Here is a 17,045-nt window from a genome sequence, read left to right on the forward strand (position 1 = left end):
GAGGAGAAGCTGAATTCCTTGCTGTCTGGAGGAGAAATGCAACGGGGTGTTTCTTGCAAAGGTAGCCCATGGGGTGAGCATGGGAGGAGGGGTAGCCATCCCCACTGGCTTTTAACTGTAAAGAGCCTGAGACAGTTTGCAATCGGAGCAGCAAATCAGGACCCCCATTGGCTGCCCTCCCGCCCTGAAACTTTTATCCCATGAGTGGATAAAAAGGAGAAAGAGCCGGCCCCTGGGCCGTGGCAGACCACCCAAGAAATGCACTGAGACGCCTATGGCAGCCTCTGGGAAACACCTAAGACTCAAAGAGGAAGATGTGCTGTGACGACTGGACTCTCTGAATTCCTGCAAAGTGGGATCATGTGCACGAACTTGGGGAAACCAGTCAGATAGCTACATGTGATGTGTGTCTGCACGCACGCATGCATGTATGTGCTTACTCCTTCAATTTGACTTTTGAGAATTGAATAAAGTCTTCCGCTGCATACATTTGAGGTTATGGTTCACTTGGAACTTGTCACTGAGTGCCAGATACTGGGGGGAGACAAATCCCCAGCAACAGGCTTATAGATTGAGCGCCTGATATTACGGGGTGGTGGATCCCCAGCGACGGGCTCATGACAGCCTAGGGGCTAGAGCCCAGGCCTGGGAGTCAGGAGGACATGGGTTCTAATCCTGGCACTGTCACTTGTCTGCTCTGTGACCTTGGGCCAATCAATTAACTTCTCTGTGCCTCAGTTCCCCCAACTCTGAAAGTGGGGGTTAAGACTGTGAGCCCTTTGTGGGACAGGGACAGTGATCAACTTGATTAGCTTGGATCTACCCCACTGCTTAGAACAGTGCCTGGCCCAAAGTGAGTGCTTAACAAATACCACAATTATTATTATTAATAATTATTAGATGGCAGGTTGGATCCTTCAGGACAAGACTATTTGCAGAAAAAGTTTAATTAAGATTATCAGAACAGAGACTGAAATTATCATCTAGTCCCCATGGTGCAGTAGTAGACTGAATAAATAGAGTATGAGCAGCCTGGAGAAGCTGATGGAATGCGTACATAACTGAACTGTGGAATCAGCAAAATCTTGATTTCTTTTTTCATTCTATCAGTAGTCCTGGTGACAAACGAGAACTTGAGAATCAAACAGCTTGTACACTCCAAAGTGTTTAGTACAGTGCCCTGCACACCGTAAGCGCTCAAAAAATACGATTAAATGAATGACTCTCTCTCAACTCTCATATTCTCCCAAGAGCTTAGTTGAGCATTCTGCACATAGTCTGCATGCCCTCAATGCATGCTGTTGATGGATTGATTCCATTTCACATCGATGAGCCAGGATGAGGTGACTTTGCACAAACACTGTGTTGTGGTGATTTAACTCAATAGTCGAAAATTGTCTGATTTGTTTAATACAGTTTTTATAGCACTTTTACATCAATTATAGTGTCACAGTTGAAAGACGGTCCAGCAGGAGCCCAAGAAAGGGCCAGGAGAAATGTCTATTTAAATTGTTAGAAGAAGTGATGGTCCACGAGCGTGGTCTTCCCAAGCTGAAATCTCATTCGTTAGCTCACTGCCATTTTCCGGTGAAGATCCCTTCCCTTTAGTCCAGCACCGTGATCGTACAGTCAGCAATTCAGAGTGGATCTTATGGCAGGGCTGTGCCACCCATGGGATGGGACAATGGGCCCCAACTCTTGGGAGGATCAATACAGGGATTCTGCTCTCACTGGACCTGCAACAGTCTCACATAAAAAATACTTGTAATCAAGGCAATCTGCAGACCTAACATGATTTTGTTGAAAAGCACAGAAATTGATCCCATGGTCTGAATATGGTTCCGTAATCGAGATCCTGAAAATGAAATCACACAGTGAGAATCAGCGAGAATGCTTTGCGGACAGAGGATAAGTAGAGGAAATGCAGGGCCCCGTCATAGAAGTGAGGAGCAGATATAGCAGACATGGAACTGGCCCGTCCATTACCCATCACGCCTAGGGCCCTTGCCAGCAGGTGAAGAGAGGGGATTGGGGGTAGTGGTAGTGGAAAAATGATGGTTGACAACTATGTATGCCTTCTGGTAGGCAAAAACTTGCGACTGCCACAACACTCTTTCCCTCCCCCCGTTGGGGCGGGCCTGGGCAGGCTAGTGTTGAAGTTCAATTTAAGTGCTTACTCTGTGCCAGGCAATGTATTCAGCACTGGGGAAGATGCAAGATACCTCATCCGTAAAAAGGGGTTAAGACTCTGAGCCCCATGTGGGACAGGGAGTGTGTCCAACCAGATTTGCCTTATATTCCCTGCCAGAACTTAGTACGGTGCCCGGCACCTAGTAAGTGGTTAACAAATACCACAGTTATTACTATTGTTAGACTTGCTCCCTGCACAGAAGAAGCTCACAGTCAAGATGGGGGTGGGAGACATTAAAATAAATTGTGTGTACATTGATGCCGTGGGACTCAGGGTGGGGTGATTGAATGTGAAGAGTTTGACACCAAAGGAGTTGGGAACATTCAAATGAGGCTCAGAGAGGCAATGAGAGGCGGGAAGTCACTGACATGGTAACAGAGAGCGGCTAAAGGGATATGAAAGACAAATAACAGGTGCCAGGAAGGGAAATTGGTGGCTGAATAAATAGCTCACTGCCTCCCTCTGTGCAGTGGATCATGTCTAGCCTTGGCCCTGAGTGTCCCTAGGACTAGTTCAACAACTATTGCAGCTCACAGAAGGTAGAGTCTATCCCAGCTCCACCACTTGTCTGCTATGTGACCTTGGGCAGGTCACTTCATTTTTCTGGGTCTCGGTTTCCTCAAAAAAAAAAGGGAATTAAGACTGTGTCCAACCTGATTACCTTGTATCTACAACTACTGTTCAGAACAGTGCCTGGCACATGGTAAGTACTCAACAAATACTATTAAAAAACCATCCTGAATGTGCTTTGTCAGCATAGTTTGTAACTAGGAGGGGAGCTGCAGTAGATAGCCCTGGGCTCAGCTCTGAGCAGACTGACGGAAGAGCCGGCTGTCAGCCATTTCCATCATTATCACCCCTCCCTCCCCAGCTACCTCCGAAAGGCCTGGAACCTCGTCGGCAGTCTGATCTGTTTGGGAAGAATGGACAGGAACAGGGGAAAGAGATGGGCGCTCCGTCCATTAGCACAGTGGGAAAATTGACAGCCAGGCCCCAGGGTACCGAGCTTTCCCAAAGAACCAGGGACTCACAGGTCGCCGCGGAGAGCCGAGCCATCCTCCCACAGCCAACTCCTTCTGGACACGTTGAATGACAATCCCAGCCACACATCTTTAAACGCTGATATGAAGTTCTGCAGGGAACATAACGGATTACCTTTTCCTCTAAAACTGCTCTGCAAAGCCTTCCTGCCTCCACTCCCAGGCGTAGCTGCCTTCTTCGATGGCCCATCACCCTGGGTCATGGTTGGTCACCAGGAGCTGGGGCCCCTCGCTGTCTCCCAACTACACAACATGGGCCCTTCATAACTCGTGGGAGCAGGAGCCTATCTGGGACCCACCCCTTCCCCTGGAATTTTTCCATAGTTGTCTCTCCCACCAGTAATATCCCCCTACCACCGCCCCACACTGAATCAGTCCATGGTATTTATTGAGCATTTACTGTGTGCAGAGCACTGTACTAAGCGCTTGGCAGAGTACAATATAACTAAGTTGGTAGATACATTCCCCGCCCACGATGAGCTCTCCTGCCTTCCATCTCACCACTCCATTCCTCCAGACCCACCGTTGACCGTTGACTTGCTCTTGGACTGTGGCTAGCAAATGCACCCCTTGAAATGACAATCGTCCCCGTTCTGGCCCCTCTGAAGGGTGTCTGGTTGTGTGGTAGAAGGAGATAGAAAGACTCTAACAACGTTGTCCTGATCCAGACCTCTCCTCTCTGCCCACCTCTGTAGAACAATGGTGGGGAGGGAGATGGGGAGGAGGGACGGTCTAACCAGTAAATCAGTCTTATTTATGAAGTCATTACTGTGTAAATGCTTGGGATTATACAATATAATGGACACATTCCCTGCCCACCACAAGCTTGCATTCTAGAGGCGGGGACAGACAAAATAAATTATAGATATGTACATAAATGCTGTGGGGCTGGGAGGGCGATGAATGACGGGAGCAAGTCAGGGAAGAAGGGACTGGGAGAAGAGGAAAGAAGGACTTAGGCCTTATGGAAGAGATGTGCCTTTAATAAAGCTTTGAAGTGGGGGACAGTAATTGTCTGTCGGATTTGAGGAGGGAGAGCATTCCAGGCCAGAGGCAGCATGTAGGTGAATGGTCAGAGGTAGATAGGTGAGATCGAGGTACAACAAGGAGGTTAACAGTAGAGGAGTGAAGTGTGTGGACAGTGAGGTGGGAGGGGGCAAGGTGATTGAGTGCTTTAAAGCCAATAATGAGGAGTTTCTGTTTGATGAGAGGGGTGGATGGGCAACCACTGGAGTTCTCTGAGGACTGGGGTGAAATGTTCTGAACGTTTTTGCGGAAAAAATGATCCGGGCAACAGAGTGAAGTATGGACCAGAGTGGAGGGGACAAAGAATATTGGGAGGTCAGTAAGGAGGCTGATACAATAATCAAGGTAGGAAAGGATAAGTGATTGGATTAATGTGGCAGCGGTTTGAATAGAGAGGAAAGGGTGGATTTTAGTGATGTTGTGAAGGTGGAACCAACAGGATTAAATGATGAATTGAATATGTGGGTTAAATGAGAGAGAGGAGTCAAGGATAATACCAAGGTTATGGTTTTGTGAAAGAGGAAGAATGGTGGTGGTGTCTAAAGTGAGGCGAAAGTCAGGGAAGGACAGGGTTTGGGTGGGAAGGTAAGAAGTTCGGTTTTAGGCATGTCAGGTTTGAGGTGATGGGAGGACATTTAAGTAGAAATGCCTTGAAGGCAGGAGGAAAATGGGAAACTGCAGAGAGGGAGAGGGATCATGGATGGAGATGGAGATTTGGGTATCATCCATATTGAGGTGATATTTGAAGCCATGTGACTGAATGCATACTCCAAGGCAGTGGGTGTAGATGGAGAATTGAAGGGGAACCAGAACTGAACCTAGAGAGGGGGGGCACACAGTTAAGCAGTGGGAGGCCAAGGTAGAGCTTGGGCCTGGAAATCAGAAGGACCTGCGTTCCAGTCCTGTCTTTGTCACTTGCATGCTGTGACACCTCAGACAGATCACTTTACTTCCCTGTGCCTGTTACCTCATCTGCAAAGTGGGAATTAAGACTGTCGGTCCTACGTGGGAAGCGCTTAGTACAGTGCTCTGCACACATTAAGCACTCAAGTACAATTGAATGAATGACAGGGATTGTCCAACCAGATTAGTTTGTATCTACCCCAGTACTTAAAACAGTGTTTGACACAATAACGTCATTATTATTATAAGTGGCCCAAGAGATATCAGGAGAGCTAGGAGAGGACAGTGTTGGTGAAACCAAGGTTGGATAATGTTTCCAGGAGAAGTGGGTGTTTGGAGAGTTTTGAAGGCAGCTGAGAGGTTGAGGAGGATTAGGATGGAGTAGGGGCTTTCCAAGATACTGCTCGGGGACCTCAGAGAATTGAAGAAGGGGTGGCCGGGGGAGAGGAGGTGGTATTTGGGAAGGGCAGGGGAGCTTTTAGGGACATCTCCCCTAAAAGTGCCAATTTTCTCAATAGAGTAGGTGGCCAGGTCATTAGGGAAAAGGGATGGGGGAGGTGAGGAGATAGGGGGTTTGAGGAAAGAGTTAAACAACTGGAACAACTGGTGAGGGTGATAGGCATGAGGGTCAATAAGAATAGAGCACTATTTTTTCCAGGCAGAGGCTTATTTTCAATATCTTGAGGATATTTGCTTTAAGAACACTACTCCATGGGGAAACTCCCAAGGAGAAAGTTCAAATAATGGAAAAATCACAGAAAGATACTTGTAATTTAGGAAAAATCATTAGGTGCTTGGTTTCTCCTTTCCCCTTTTCTTCCCTCCCCTCCCCTAGACCCCAAGATGATGGCCAGCCCAGTGCCTGAAGGGCACCGCTCCCTTGCGATAATCTGGCCAGGCCGAAACTGGCAATCCTCTGTTTGTCCAATCCCCGGGGCAATTTGTGTCAATTTTTGGCATTTGTCAAGTGCCAACAATGTACCGAGCACTGTACTAAGCATCTGAATGAGGAAAACAAAAACAAAATGCAGGTGCTGTAATAGAAGAGGGAAATTAGTTGATTCTTTACCAGCTCTTCCCGGCTGTCTACCTTCACCAGCGTGGAGTTGTTGTCGTGGCAAAACTTTTTTCCTTTTGGCCAGGTATTCCAAATATCAAATTTTCTATAACAGCTGTCTCCAGACCATTGCCAGCCCTTTTCACAAGGGGAACATTTTGATTCTGGGAAAAGAAACCCATTGAAACATCTATAAGGGATAGTCCAGAAGAGATTAAGCCAGTTGTCCAGGCCCATGGGTTTGCCTATTCCGCCAGGTCCTCATTAGTCAAAACTTGGGGCAGGAGCTGAGCTAGCTAGTGGGGTCCCTCTGAATGACCCTTGATGATGTAGCACCACAACCCAGTGGGGACAGAGATCGATCAGTCAATCATATTCATTGAAAACATATTCAGTTCATAGCACTGTACTAAACACTTGGGAGGGTACAAAACAGTGGCATTAGAAGACACAATCCAGACCAGGATGCCAGGCGGACCAGCAGGCTGGCAGGGCCACAGACCATTGCACTCTTTTTCTGGACCCTGGTTACTCGGGGTGACCATGGCCCAGGCCCCCATGAAGGGCCCAGGCCAGAGCTGGAGGAGCTTCCCTGGGTTTGTCACAGGAGTTGGACTTGGGGGGGAGGCGGGGAGGTGCGCATGGAAGGGAAGAACAGGGTCATGCATTCCTCTGACCTCTACGTGTCTTCCACACTGGACAGGAGCTCCCCTAAGTTGGCCACGTTCCCCTCCCTAGACTGTGAGCTCGTTGTGGGCAGGCATCGTCACTCATTATTGTTGTATTGTACTTTCCCAAGCGCTTAGAACAGGGCTGTGCACACAGTAAGTGCTTAATAATTATGGCTGAATGAACGAACAAGCTACAGTGTACAGTGGGAGACAGGCATTAATTTGAATAAATAAATTGATAAGAGATGAAGGAAAGTCATGGGATACTTCTGCAGCTGGGGGCAGAAGGCCTTTTGTCTTTATGGGAAAGGGGAAGGAGAAGGGTGGAAACACTGTGTGCTTCCTCTTAAGACTGTGAGCCTTGTGTGGGTCCTGATTATCTTGCATTTTCCCCAGTAGTTAGTACAGTGTTTGGCTCATAGGAAGCACTTAACAAATACCATTATTTTACTATCATTCCAATAAGAATTATCATGCTTATTATTTTAGGACCCCAACTATTACCAAGTAGTATTTCTTGATGCTCCTCTCTTCACCACTCACTCTTCTCGCCTGACCCTGTGACTTGTTTTTCCCCACAGCTGTATTCCCCATCAACTTAGTCATCTCTCCCAACTAAAAAATCAACGAGATTCTTCCTGGGTACACAGACATGAAGAGCTAAGGGGGATGGTGATGATTTGTCCCTATTTGCTTTACTCATTACTCCTCCTCTCCCCCAAAGGCTCCAACAGGAGTGGACTAACTGAGGAGGAGGCTGAAGTTGCCGGGACCTTAAACCTCCTGAGATGAAATCCTGGAGAAATGCAGGCTCCACTTTCATGCTTCCTTATTGCCTACTAATTAAGGGCAGCATCCCTCGAAAGAGCCACACAGACTGGCACAGCCTGCCTTGTACTGGCCCTTTTAAGAACACCATTTTCAGAGTGCTCCAAGCAGTGAATATATTGGTAAGGTCAGTGACTAGATTGATAGGGCAGCTGATGATAAAGCATGGTCCTGGAAGTCAGAAGGTCCTGGGTTCTAAACCCAGCTCTACCACATGTCTGTTGCGTGATCTCGGATGAGTCATGTAACTTCTGTGCCTCAATTACCTTGTCGGTAAGCCCCATGTGGGACACTGACTGCGTCTGGCCTGATTACTTTGTATCTCCTCCAGTGATTAGTACAGTGCCTGTCACATTCTGAGTGCTTAACCAAAACCATACCACAAGGTCAAAAGGGTCTCCATTTTGTAGGGTTGGCCGAAGACTTTGAAAACCTGAGGCCCTGGTCTGAAGCCCTGAGAGCCCATGCCGTTAATCCAGTCCTGCCTATCGAAGTTATGTCTCTTCCCCTGCCCCAGTGGAAGGAAGGAAGAATTTGAGCCACCGCGGCTGGACTTGTTCCCGACACTGCCATTCATGGCCCCGGAACCTGCCTCACTTGGTCAGCACTTGGCCCAAGTGGTAGTCTCCATGATGCAGTTCTGCTAATAATCCCTGAGATTTCAAACCTGGCACTGTGGACCCTCTTCAAACACCTGTCAAAGGTGCCTTTGTCCCATGCAGTGGATCACCCCTTACAGGACAGAAATGCCCCTAGTTTAAGCCCAATCCTGGAAGGACAAACAGGGGTTGAGGAGGCAGTTCACCTAAGTGGGGTGCTCACAGTTCAGGCTCAGGAAGAGAATTACCTGTATTTCCGGCGACGAGTTGGCGACATAACTCAGTGGTCATGCGCTGAAGACTCTGGGTGAGATTTGTATTCCTGGAGTGTAGGTTTTTCCTCTCAGCCTGCTCCTGGGAAACTTCAGTTAGGAAATCAGAATCAATCACATTTGTCCCTCAAAGCCCGCCTCCAAGCCACTTTTGGTGGCCATCCTTGCCTTGTGATTTCACAAGCCCGGTGGGAGGGAAAGGAAAGCTTACCCTATTCCTAGAGATGGGGTAGGGGGGAGGCTCGGAGGTTTCCGAAGCAGGAAATCGCTCCTCTGGTAGCTTTCCAAAGAGAAAGCTCATCTACGTATGGCTCCAGTCACTTATCTGGTGATATCTATTGGATCATGGTCAATTTCAGGGAAGGGTTTGGGAAGAGGAGGGGTTCTCCCCCATGTCTCATTATGTTGACTCAGTCTTTAGAGAGTGTTCAAGTGGTTGTGATGGAGAGCTTGAATTTGAAGCTGGGTGGTACTGAGAGGGCTATGGTCAGCAAGGGAAACTGACCCAGAGTCCCGTTGCTGGAGTGGCTCCCAGAAGAAACATAGGGAATGGCAAGGATCCTGAAGGTAGTCACTCCTTAGGAAAAGATTTGCTTCAGAGAGAACTGTTTAAATGCCAGATTTAATTTAAAACTAAATCTATTTATGTCCTTATATAAGTAAAAGATAATAGTAATAATGAAATATTTAATTGCTTCCTATGTGCCAAGCACTCTACTAAGCGCTAGAGATAATACAAGACAATCATATCAGGCACAATTCCTGTCCCTCGGTGGGCTCCCACTCTAGGAAGGAAAGGTTGTATTGAATTCCTATTTTACAGATGAGAAAACTGAGGCGTGAAGAATTTAAGTGACTCACCCAAGGTCACTCAGCAGGTAAGTGGCAGAGTCAGGATTAGAATCCAGATCCCGTGCCATCTAGGTTGTCTGTCCATGACTTGTAGTGTTGTGGATGCATGGACTTTAGACATACTGTAAGTCACTTAACTTCTCTGGGCTTCAGTTCCCTCATTGGTAAAATGGGGATAAAGACTGTGAGCCCACAAGGGACAACCTGATTACCTTGTATCCACTCAGCGCTTAGGACAGTGCTTGGCACATAGTAAGAGCTTAACCAATGCCATCATAATTACTATTACAGAGAAGCAGCATGGCTCAGTGGAAAGAGCACGGGCTTTGGAGTCAGAGGTCATGGGTTCAAATCCCGGCTCCGCCACGTGTCAGCTGTGTGACTTTGGGCAACTCACTTCACTTCTCTGTGCCTGTTACCTCATCTGTAAAATGGGGATGAAAACTGTGAGCCCCCCGTGGGACGACCTGATGACCTTGTAACCTCCCCAGCGCTTAGAAAAGTGCTTTGCACATAGTAATCACTTTAAAAATGCCATCATTATTATTATTATTACTGTAGGGGTATAGTTGAGAGGGAACATGTGCTTTCTCCAAGCCTTGGCAAGTAGACTTCAGGGGGAAGTGCTGGCTAGTTGGAGCCAAGTCCTTCCCACGCCATCTGGTAGTGTAAGTCTTAAATGTCATGAGGTAGTGACAATAAACACAAGGGGTTCCTCCTGCTTGAGCCCCCAGGATCCCTCAGCAGAAAAATAACCACAGTCAGCCCAAGAACTTACAGAGGATCCCTAGGACCACGAGTCCGCTCAGCAGCAGCAACAGCAGCAGCAGTAGCAGCAAACACAGTGTCAGCTGACCCGGGGGAACAGATCTCCTCACAGACAGGGGAGCAGATTGTTCTGTCGAGAACCGAAAGGCAGAACTCCGAATAAGCAGTATTTCCCAAGTCCAAACCGCCTGGCTTGAGTCCACCAGCCCAAACACCAAAACATCTAAAGATTGGCCAATTTCCTCGGGAGCCCTTTGAGCTGCTTCCAAGCTGCGGCAGTGAGCTGACTATGGGGCAGCAGTGGAGAGGGACAATTGATCAGCTGAATCCCATTAAACTCTCTTGGTGATCTCCCCACTCCAGTCCATACTTCACTCTGCTGCCCAGATCATTTTTCTACAAACCATTTCAGGGAATGATACCCCACTCCTCAAGAACCTCCAGTAGCTGCCCAACCACCTCCACATCAAACATAAACTCCTTACTGTAGACTTTAAAGCACTCAATCACTTTACCGCCTGTTACTTTACCACCTTGACTTCCTACTAGCCAGCACACTTCACTTCCGTAATGCAAACCTACTCACTGTACCTTGATCTCTGTCTCATTGCCAACTGCTTTCCCATGTCCTGCCTCTGGTCTGGAAGTCCCTCCCTCATCATATGTGGCAGACAGTTACTCTCCCCTCCTTCAAAGCCTGATTGAAGATTTATCTCCAAGAGGCCTTCCCTGATGAAGCCCACATTTCCTCTTTTCCCACTCCCTTCTGCAATCACCCTGATTTACTCCCTTTATTCATCTCTTTCTCAGCCCCACAGCACTTATGTCCATATCTGTAATTGATTTATATTGTCTGTCTCCCCCTCTAGACTGTGAGCTCAGTGTGGACAGGGAATGTGTCTACCAACTCTGTTGTATTGTGGTCTCCCAATTGCTAAGTGTAAATTACAGATACGTACGTAAATGCTGTGGGACTAAGGGAGTTGTGAATAAAGGGAAAAATCCTCGTGCAAAGGTGGCTCCGGGCATCTCCATTTGGATGTCCCACTGACAACACAAACTTAACAAGCCCAAAACAAAACTCCTTATCTTAGGAAAAGACTCTTGGAGATGTTGTGCCTTCAATAAGGTTTTGAAGATGGGGAAAATGATTGTCGGATATGAAGAGGGATGGCATTCCAGGCCAGAGGCAGGACATGGGCAAGAAGTGAGAGCTGAAGTAGATGGGATTGCGGTACAGTGAGCAGCTTGACATTAGAGAGGCACAGTGGGCTGGCTGGGTTGTATAGGAAATCAGGGAGGTAAGGTATGAGGGGGAAAGTTGTTTGAGCATTTGAAAGTTGATGGTAAAGAGTTTCCGTTCGATAGGGAGGCGGATGGGCAACAGTGGAGATTCTTGAAGAATAGGGAAATGTGGATTGAACCTTTTTGTAGAAAAATGATCTGGGCAGCAGAATGAAGTATGGACTGGAGTGAGGAGAGACAGGAGACATGGAGGGCAGCAAGGAGGTTGATGCAAAAATCAATCCTCCCCATCCCCCCGCCCTACCTCCTTCCCCTCCCCACAGCACCTGTATATATGTTTGTGCAGAGAAGCAGCTTGGCTCAGTGGAAAGAGCCCGGGCTTTGGAGTCAGAGGTCATGGGTTCGAATCCCGGCTCCGCCACATGTCTGCTGTGTGACCTTGGGCAAGTCACTTCACTTCTCTGAGCCTCAGTTTCCTCATCTGTAAAATGAGGATTAAGACTGTGAGCCCCACGTGGGACAACTTGATCCCATTGTATCCCTCCAGCACTTAGAACAGTGCTTTGCACATAGTAAGCGCTTAACAAATGACATTATTATTATTATTATTATTACTCTATTTATTTTACTTGTACATATTTACTATTCTATTTATTTTGTTAATTATGTGTATCTAGCTTTGTTTTTATTTATTCTGGTGACTTGACACCTGTCCACATGTTTTGTTTTGTTGTCTATCTCCCCCTTCTAGACTGTGAGCCCATTGTTGCCAACTTGTACTTCCCAAGCACTTAGTACAGTGCTCTGCACACAGTAAGCGCTCAATAAATACGATTGAATGAATAGGTGACGTGCTTGGATTAATTGGCAGCAGTTTGGATGGACAGTAAAGGGCAGATTTCAGCGGTGATATGAAGTTTGAACTGACAGCATTTATTGACAATATGTGGGTTGAATTAGAGAGATGAGTCAAGGGTACTGCTGAGGTTACAGGGTTGTGAGACAGGAAGGATTGTGGATAGCTGTAGACTATAGCTGGGGAAATCAGTGGGGAGGACAGGATTTGTGTGGGAAGATAAGGAATTCTGTTTTGGACATGTAAGCTTGAGGTGTCTTTGGGACATCCAAGTAAAGATGTCCTGAAGGCAGGAGAAAATGTGAGATGGTTGACAGAGAGATCAGGGCTGGTGATGCAGACTTGTGAATCATCCCCAGAGAGATGCCATGGGATCAAATGAGTTCTCCAAGGGAGTGGATGTAGATGGTGAATAGAAGGGGACCCAGAACTGATCCTTGAGGGATTCCCATATTTAATGGGTAGGAGGCAGAGGGGTAGCCCGTAAAAGAGACTGAGAGTGGGCAGCCAGGAAGATAGGAGGAAAACCAGGGAAGGATAGTGTCAGTGAGGCCAAGGTTGGATAATGTTTCCAGGGGAAGGTAGTGCTGGGCAGTGATTCAAGTCAGCTGAGAGGTTGAGGAGGATTAGGATGGAGTAGAGGCCATTAGATTTGGCAAGAAGGAGATCATTTGTGACCTTTGGGAGGGTGGTTTCTCTGAGGGCAAAAACCAGATTGGAGGAGGTCAAGGAGAAAAGTGGAGGAGAGGAATTTGAGGCAGCAGGTGTAGACAACACCCTCATGGACTCCAAAGAGGAATGGTAGGAGGGAGATAATAATAATAATAATAATAATGGTATTTGTTAAGCTCTTACTATGTGTAAAGCACTGTTCTAAGTGCTGAGATGGAGGGATAACTGGAGGGAGCCTTGGAAGGGAGGGCTTTTTTTTGAGATAAGTGAAGCATGAGCATGTTTGAAAACTGTGGGGGAAAAAGCCACTGGAGAGCAAACAGTTGAAGAACCCAGTCAGCGAGGAAAGAAGGGAGTGGATATTGCTTCAGTAAGGTGCAAAACAATGGGATCAGATGTGAAGGTAGAGGCGGTGCATAAAAGCGCTCATTTTTTTTAGTGGCATTTGTTAAACATCATGTGCCAGGCACTGAACTAAACACTGGGGTAAACACAAATTAATCAGGTTAAACAGAGTCCCTGTTCTACATAAGGCTCACAGTCTTAATCCCCATTTACAGATGAGGTGACTGAGGCACAGAGAAGTTAAGTGACTTGGCCAAGGTCACACAGCAGACAGCTGTCAAAACTAGGATAAGAACCCAGGTGCTTTTGACTCCTAGGCCAATGCTCTGTCCCCAGAGCCACAGTGCTTCTCACTTTTTATCAGTGCTTCTCACTTTTTATTACTTATAGTTGGAATGCCCGGTTTCAGTAGGACTGCTCTAATGTTACTATTGAGAGCCTTGATGATTTTTTGATTTTCTAGAAGCTCCATTTTCTAGCCTTGTTGATAGTTTGCCACTCCCCTATGTAGCATTGGTACTTCCAGTTATATGGTTTGGAAGATCAATCCGGTGCTCAATCACTTGTGGCTGCTGTGGCCTGGACCAAGAGTCTGAGATGCCGCCTTTCAGACACTGAGTGCATCTGTTAGGTCTTTTTGGGGAAATGGTTACTAGCTGCTTCCTGGCACATTCCCTGAGCAGAAGGAAACTGCTTTTATTTGGCTTGGTAATTCTACATGATCCCATCACTTTTCTTTAGGTTTCCCAGCCTGCTCTGGCACTGAAGTTTCCCAAGATTAATTATGTCTGCTTTTGGAGCTGATTACAGTAAGCCCATCAGGCGAGTGCAATGGAGTAATAGAGATGATCCCTGCCATCTGAGCTTACAATCGAGCAGACTTTATCCATCAGATGTGCATCCATTTCAGCCCATGGTACTCAAGGAAGACTTAGCACCCATTACTCAGTGCACATTTCTCTAAGTACTATACCTTTCACTGTATCTTTATGGCTATATGAATTGTTTACGACAGAAAATGCATGCAGCTACTACTCCAGCAAAATCGCCCACAAAATTCTGGATAATTTGGGTAAAACTAATGCATGCAGGTTTGCTTTAGGAATCAATTCCCAATTTATAATTCATTCACTCGTATTTATTGAGCATTTACTGTGTGCAGAGCACTGTACTGATCGCTTGGGAAGTACAAATCAGATAATTGTTGCCCTGACTACTGGTTCTGTCACCTACCAGCTATTTTCAGGATTCCTGCTGAGCCTGTCCACGATACAAGACGCCCCAGGTGGCTTCTTCCATCCATATATTCAATCTGTCATCAAATTCCGCCTGTTCTGTCTTCTGAACATTGCTATAAATCCTCTCTTCCCTCTCTATCCAAACTATTACCATGCTGATCCAAACATTTATCCATCCCTCCTTGACTATACATCTGCCACTTTGCCTCCTGTCTCTTCCTACCCCAGTCCATACTTCACCCTGCTGCATGGATCATTTTTCAACAAAAACATTCTGGCTATGTCTCCCGTCTCCTCAAGAACCTCAATTTGCTGCCCATTCACCACGATATCAAACAGAAACTCCTTGACTTTAAAGCATTCAATTAGCTTGCCCCATTCTACCTCGCCAATCTCCCTACTACAGCCCAGCCCACACACTCCATTCTTCTAGCTCCAGCTTATTTTCTGTGCTCCAATCTCACCGCCAACCCCTTTTCTACATCCTCCCCCTAGCCAGGAACTTCCTCACCCTCCAAGTACGCCAGACCACATTCTCTCCATCTTCAAAGCCTTTTACGGATGTCTATATTTTAAATGCCTGTTAGTCTTTCCCCTTAAAACTATGCGCTCTATGTGGGAGGGTGAAAGTGTTTGCTTGGATTGTACCTACTCAGTGCTTAATACAAGTTCTTGGCACATAATAAGCATAATTGTGATAACTGTAGTAGCAATAATAACTATAACTATAATAATAATGGAGGTATTGATTATGAGAGCAACTGCACCAGATCAGAAGGCTTCGTTGGAGAAATCAGCCATGCTTGTGCAGATTTCCAAACTCCAGAAAGTGTTTACCTACTGTCTTAGTCCAAGCCCCTTTTAAAACTCCCCCAAACCACCTCTTCTAGCAAGATGCTGAATTCTGTACCTGGTTTTTCAATTAAATCCATCTGCGGTACTTTCTCCACATCGTCTGTTCTCTGGAAACTCAGGTCCGCGTATGTCACTTCCTCCTTCATCTTGGGAGAGAGAAGGTGGGACTTGACATGAAGATCACTGCTCAGCTACGCTCACACACAGAACCGTTCAGGAAGCAGGAGGAACACTGAGTGCAAGATGGAGGGAAATGTCCTCTTGAGCTCTTAGTAACTTCCTCATCATTACCAGTATGTTCCGCCCCTCATCTTCCCTTTTTCTTGGTGACAGATTAAGCAACTCTGTTCTCAGTGGTACATCTGATTCCATGAACATTGAAGCTACGAAGCAGGAGAGTGTGGGTGAAAGAGCAGAGCAGTTCAGGAAGGGACTTTAAGAGAGGAGACCAGAGAGCTAGTCCAGGGGATCTAGGGAAGGTTACTGATCAACTCTCACCCATTACACTTTTTTCTTCAAACAAAAGGTGTCTAATGAATTCATTCATTCATTCAATCCTATTGAGTGCTTACTGCATGCAGAGTTTTGTACAGAGCACTTGGGAGAGTACAATACAACAATAATAATAATAATGGTATTTAAGTGCTTACTGTGTGCCAAGCACTGTTCTAAACACTGGGGAAGATACAAGGTAATCAGGTTGTCCCACATGGGGCTCACATTCTTAATCCCCATTTTACAGATAAGGTAACTAAGGCACAGAGAAGTTAAGTGACTTGCCCAAAGCCACACAGGTGATAAATGGTGGAGTCAGGATTAGAACCCATGACCTCTGACTCCCAAGCCTCCGGCTCTTTCCACAAAGCCAGTCTGCTTCTCAAATTCCCCACCCACAATGAATTTATAGTGCAGAGGGAGGAGACGGGCATTAATATAAATAAATTCTAGATATGTACATAAGTGTTGTGGAGCTGGGAAGAGGGAATCATTCATTCATTCAGTCGTATTTATTGAGCACTTACTGTGTGCAGAGCACTGTACTAAGCGCTTGGGAAGTACAAGTTGGCAACATAAGTTATTGGAAGAACAAAGGAAGCAAGTCAGGGAGATGCAGAAGGACGTTGGAGAAGAGAAAAGGACGGGCTTGGTCAGGGAAGGTGGTCTGGTGGAGATGTGCTTCCAATAAGGCTTTGAAGCGGGGGAGAGTAATTGCCTGTCGGATTTGAAGAGTGAGGGTGCTAGAACAGGGGTAGGGTGTGGGCGAAGGCTGGGAGATTGGCGAGATGGAGACACAGTGAGAAGGTTAGCCTTAGAGGAGCTGAGTGTGCAGGCTGCTTTGTAGTAGAAGAGAAGCATGGTGAGGTAGGTGGGAGAAAGGTGATGGAGTGTTTTAAAGCCAGTGGTGAGGAGTTTTGTTTGATGTGAAGGTGGATCGGCAACCACTGGAGGTCTTTGAGGAGTGGGATGACATGTGAGAGAAGCAGCCAGCGTGGCTTAGTGGAAAAAGCCCGGGCTTGGGAGTCAGAAGTCCTGGGTTCTAATCCCTGCTCTGCCACTTGTCAGCTGTGTGACTTTGGGCATGTCATTTAACTTATCTGGGCCTCAGTTCCCTCATCTGTAAAATGGG

The 17,045-nt window shown here is 46.7% G+C and overlaps 1 protein-coding gene across 1 annotated transcript; it reads right to left on the reverse strand.

Annotated features, from left to right (window-relative positions):
* Positions 1-1,390: 1,390 nt before the first annotated feature.
* LOC119939469 (C-type lectin domain family 12 member B-like) lies at positions 1,391-15,642 on the reverse strand. Its single transcript, XM_038759513.1, has 6 exons — positions 15,474-15,642; positions 10,218-10,337; positions 8,564-8,677; positions 6,230-6,381; positions 3,223-3,323; positions 1,391-1,855 (listed from the first exon to the last, which is right to left on the reverse strand). The coding sequence occupies exons 1-6, from the start codon at positions 15,562-15,564 to the stop codon at positions 1,708-1,710; spliced, it is 726 nt and encodes a 241-aa protein (XP_038615441.1). The 5' UTR covers positions 15,565-15,642; the 3' UTR covers positions 1,391-1,707.
* Between the last annotated feature and the right edge of the window lie 1,403 nt (positions 15,643-17,045).

This window comes from Tachyglossus aculeatus, chromosome 17 (genome assembly GCF_015852505.1).
Source record: "Tachyglossus aculeatus isolate mTacAcu1 chromosome 17, mTacAcu1.pri, whole genome shotgun sequence".
Classification (NCBI taxonomy): Eukaryota; Metazoa; Chordata; class Mammalia; order Monotremata; family Tachyglossidae; genus Tachyglossus; species Tachyglossus aculeatus.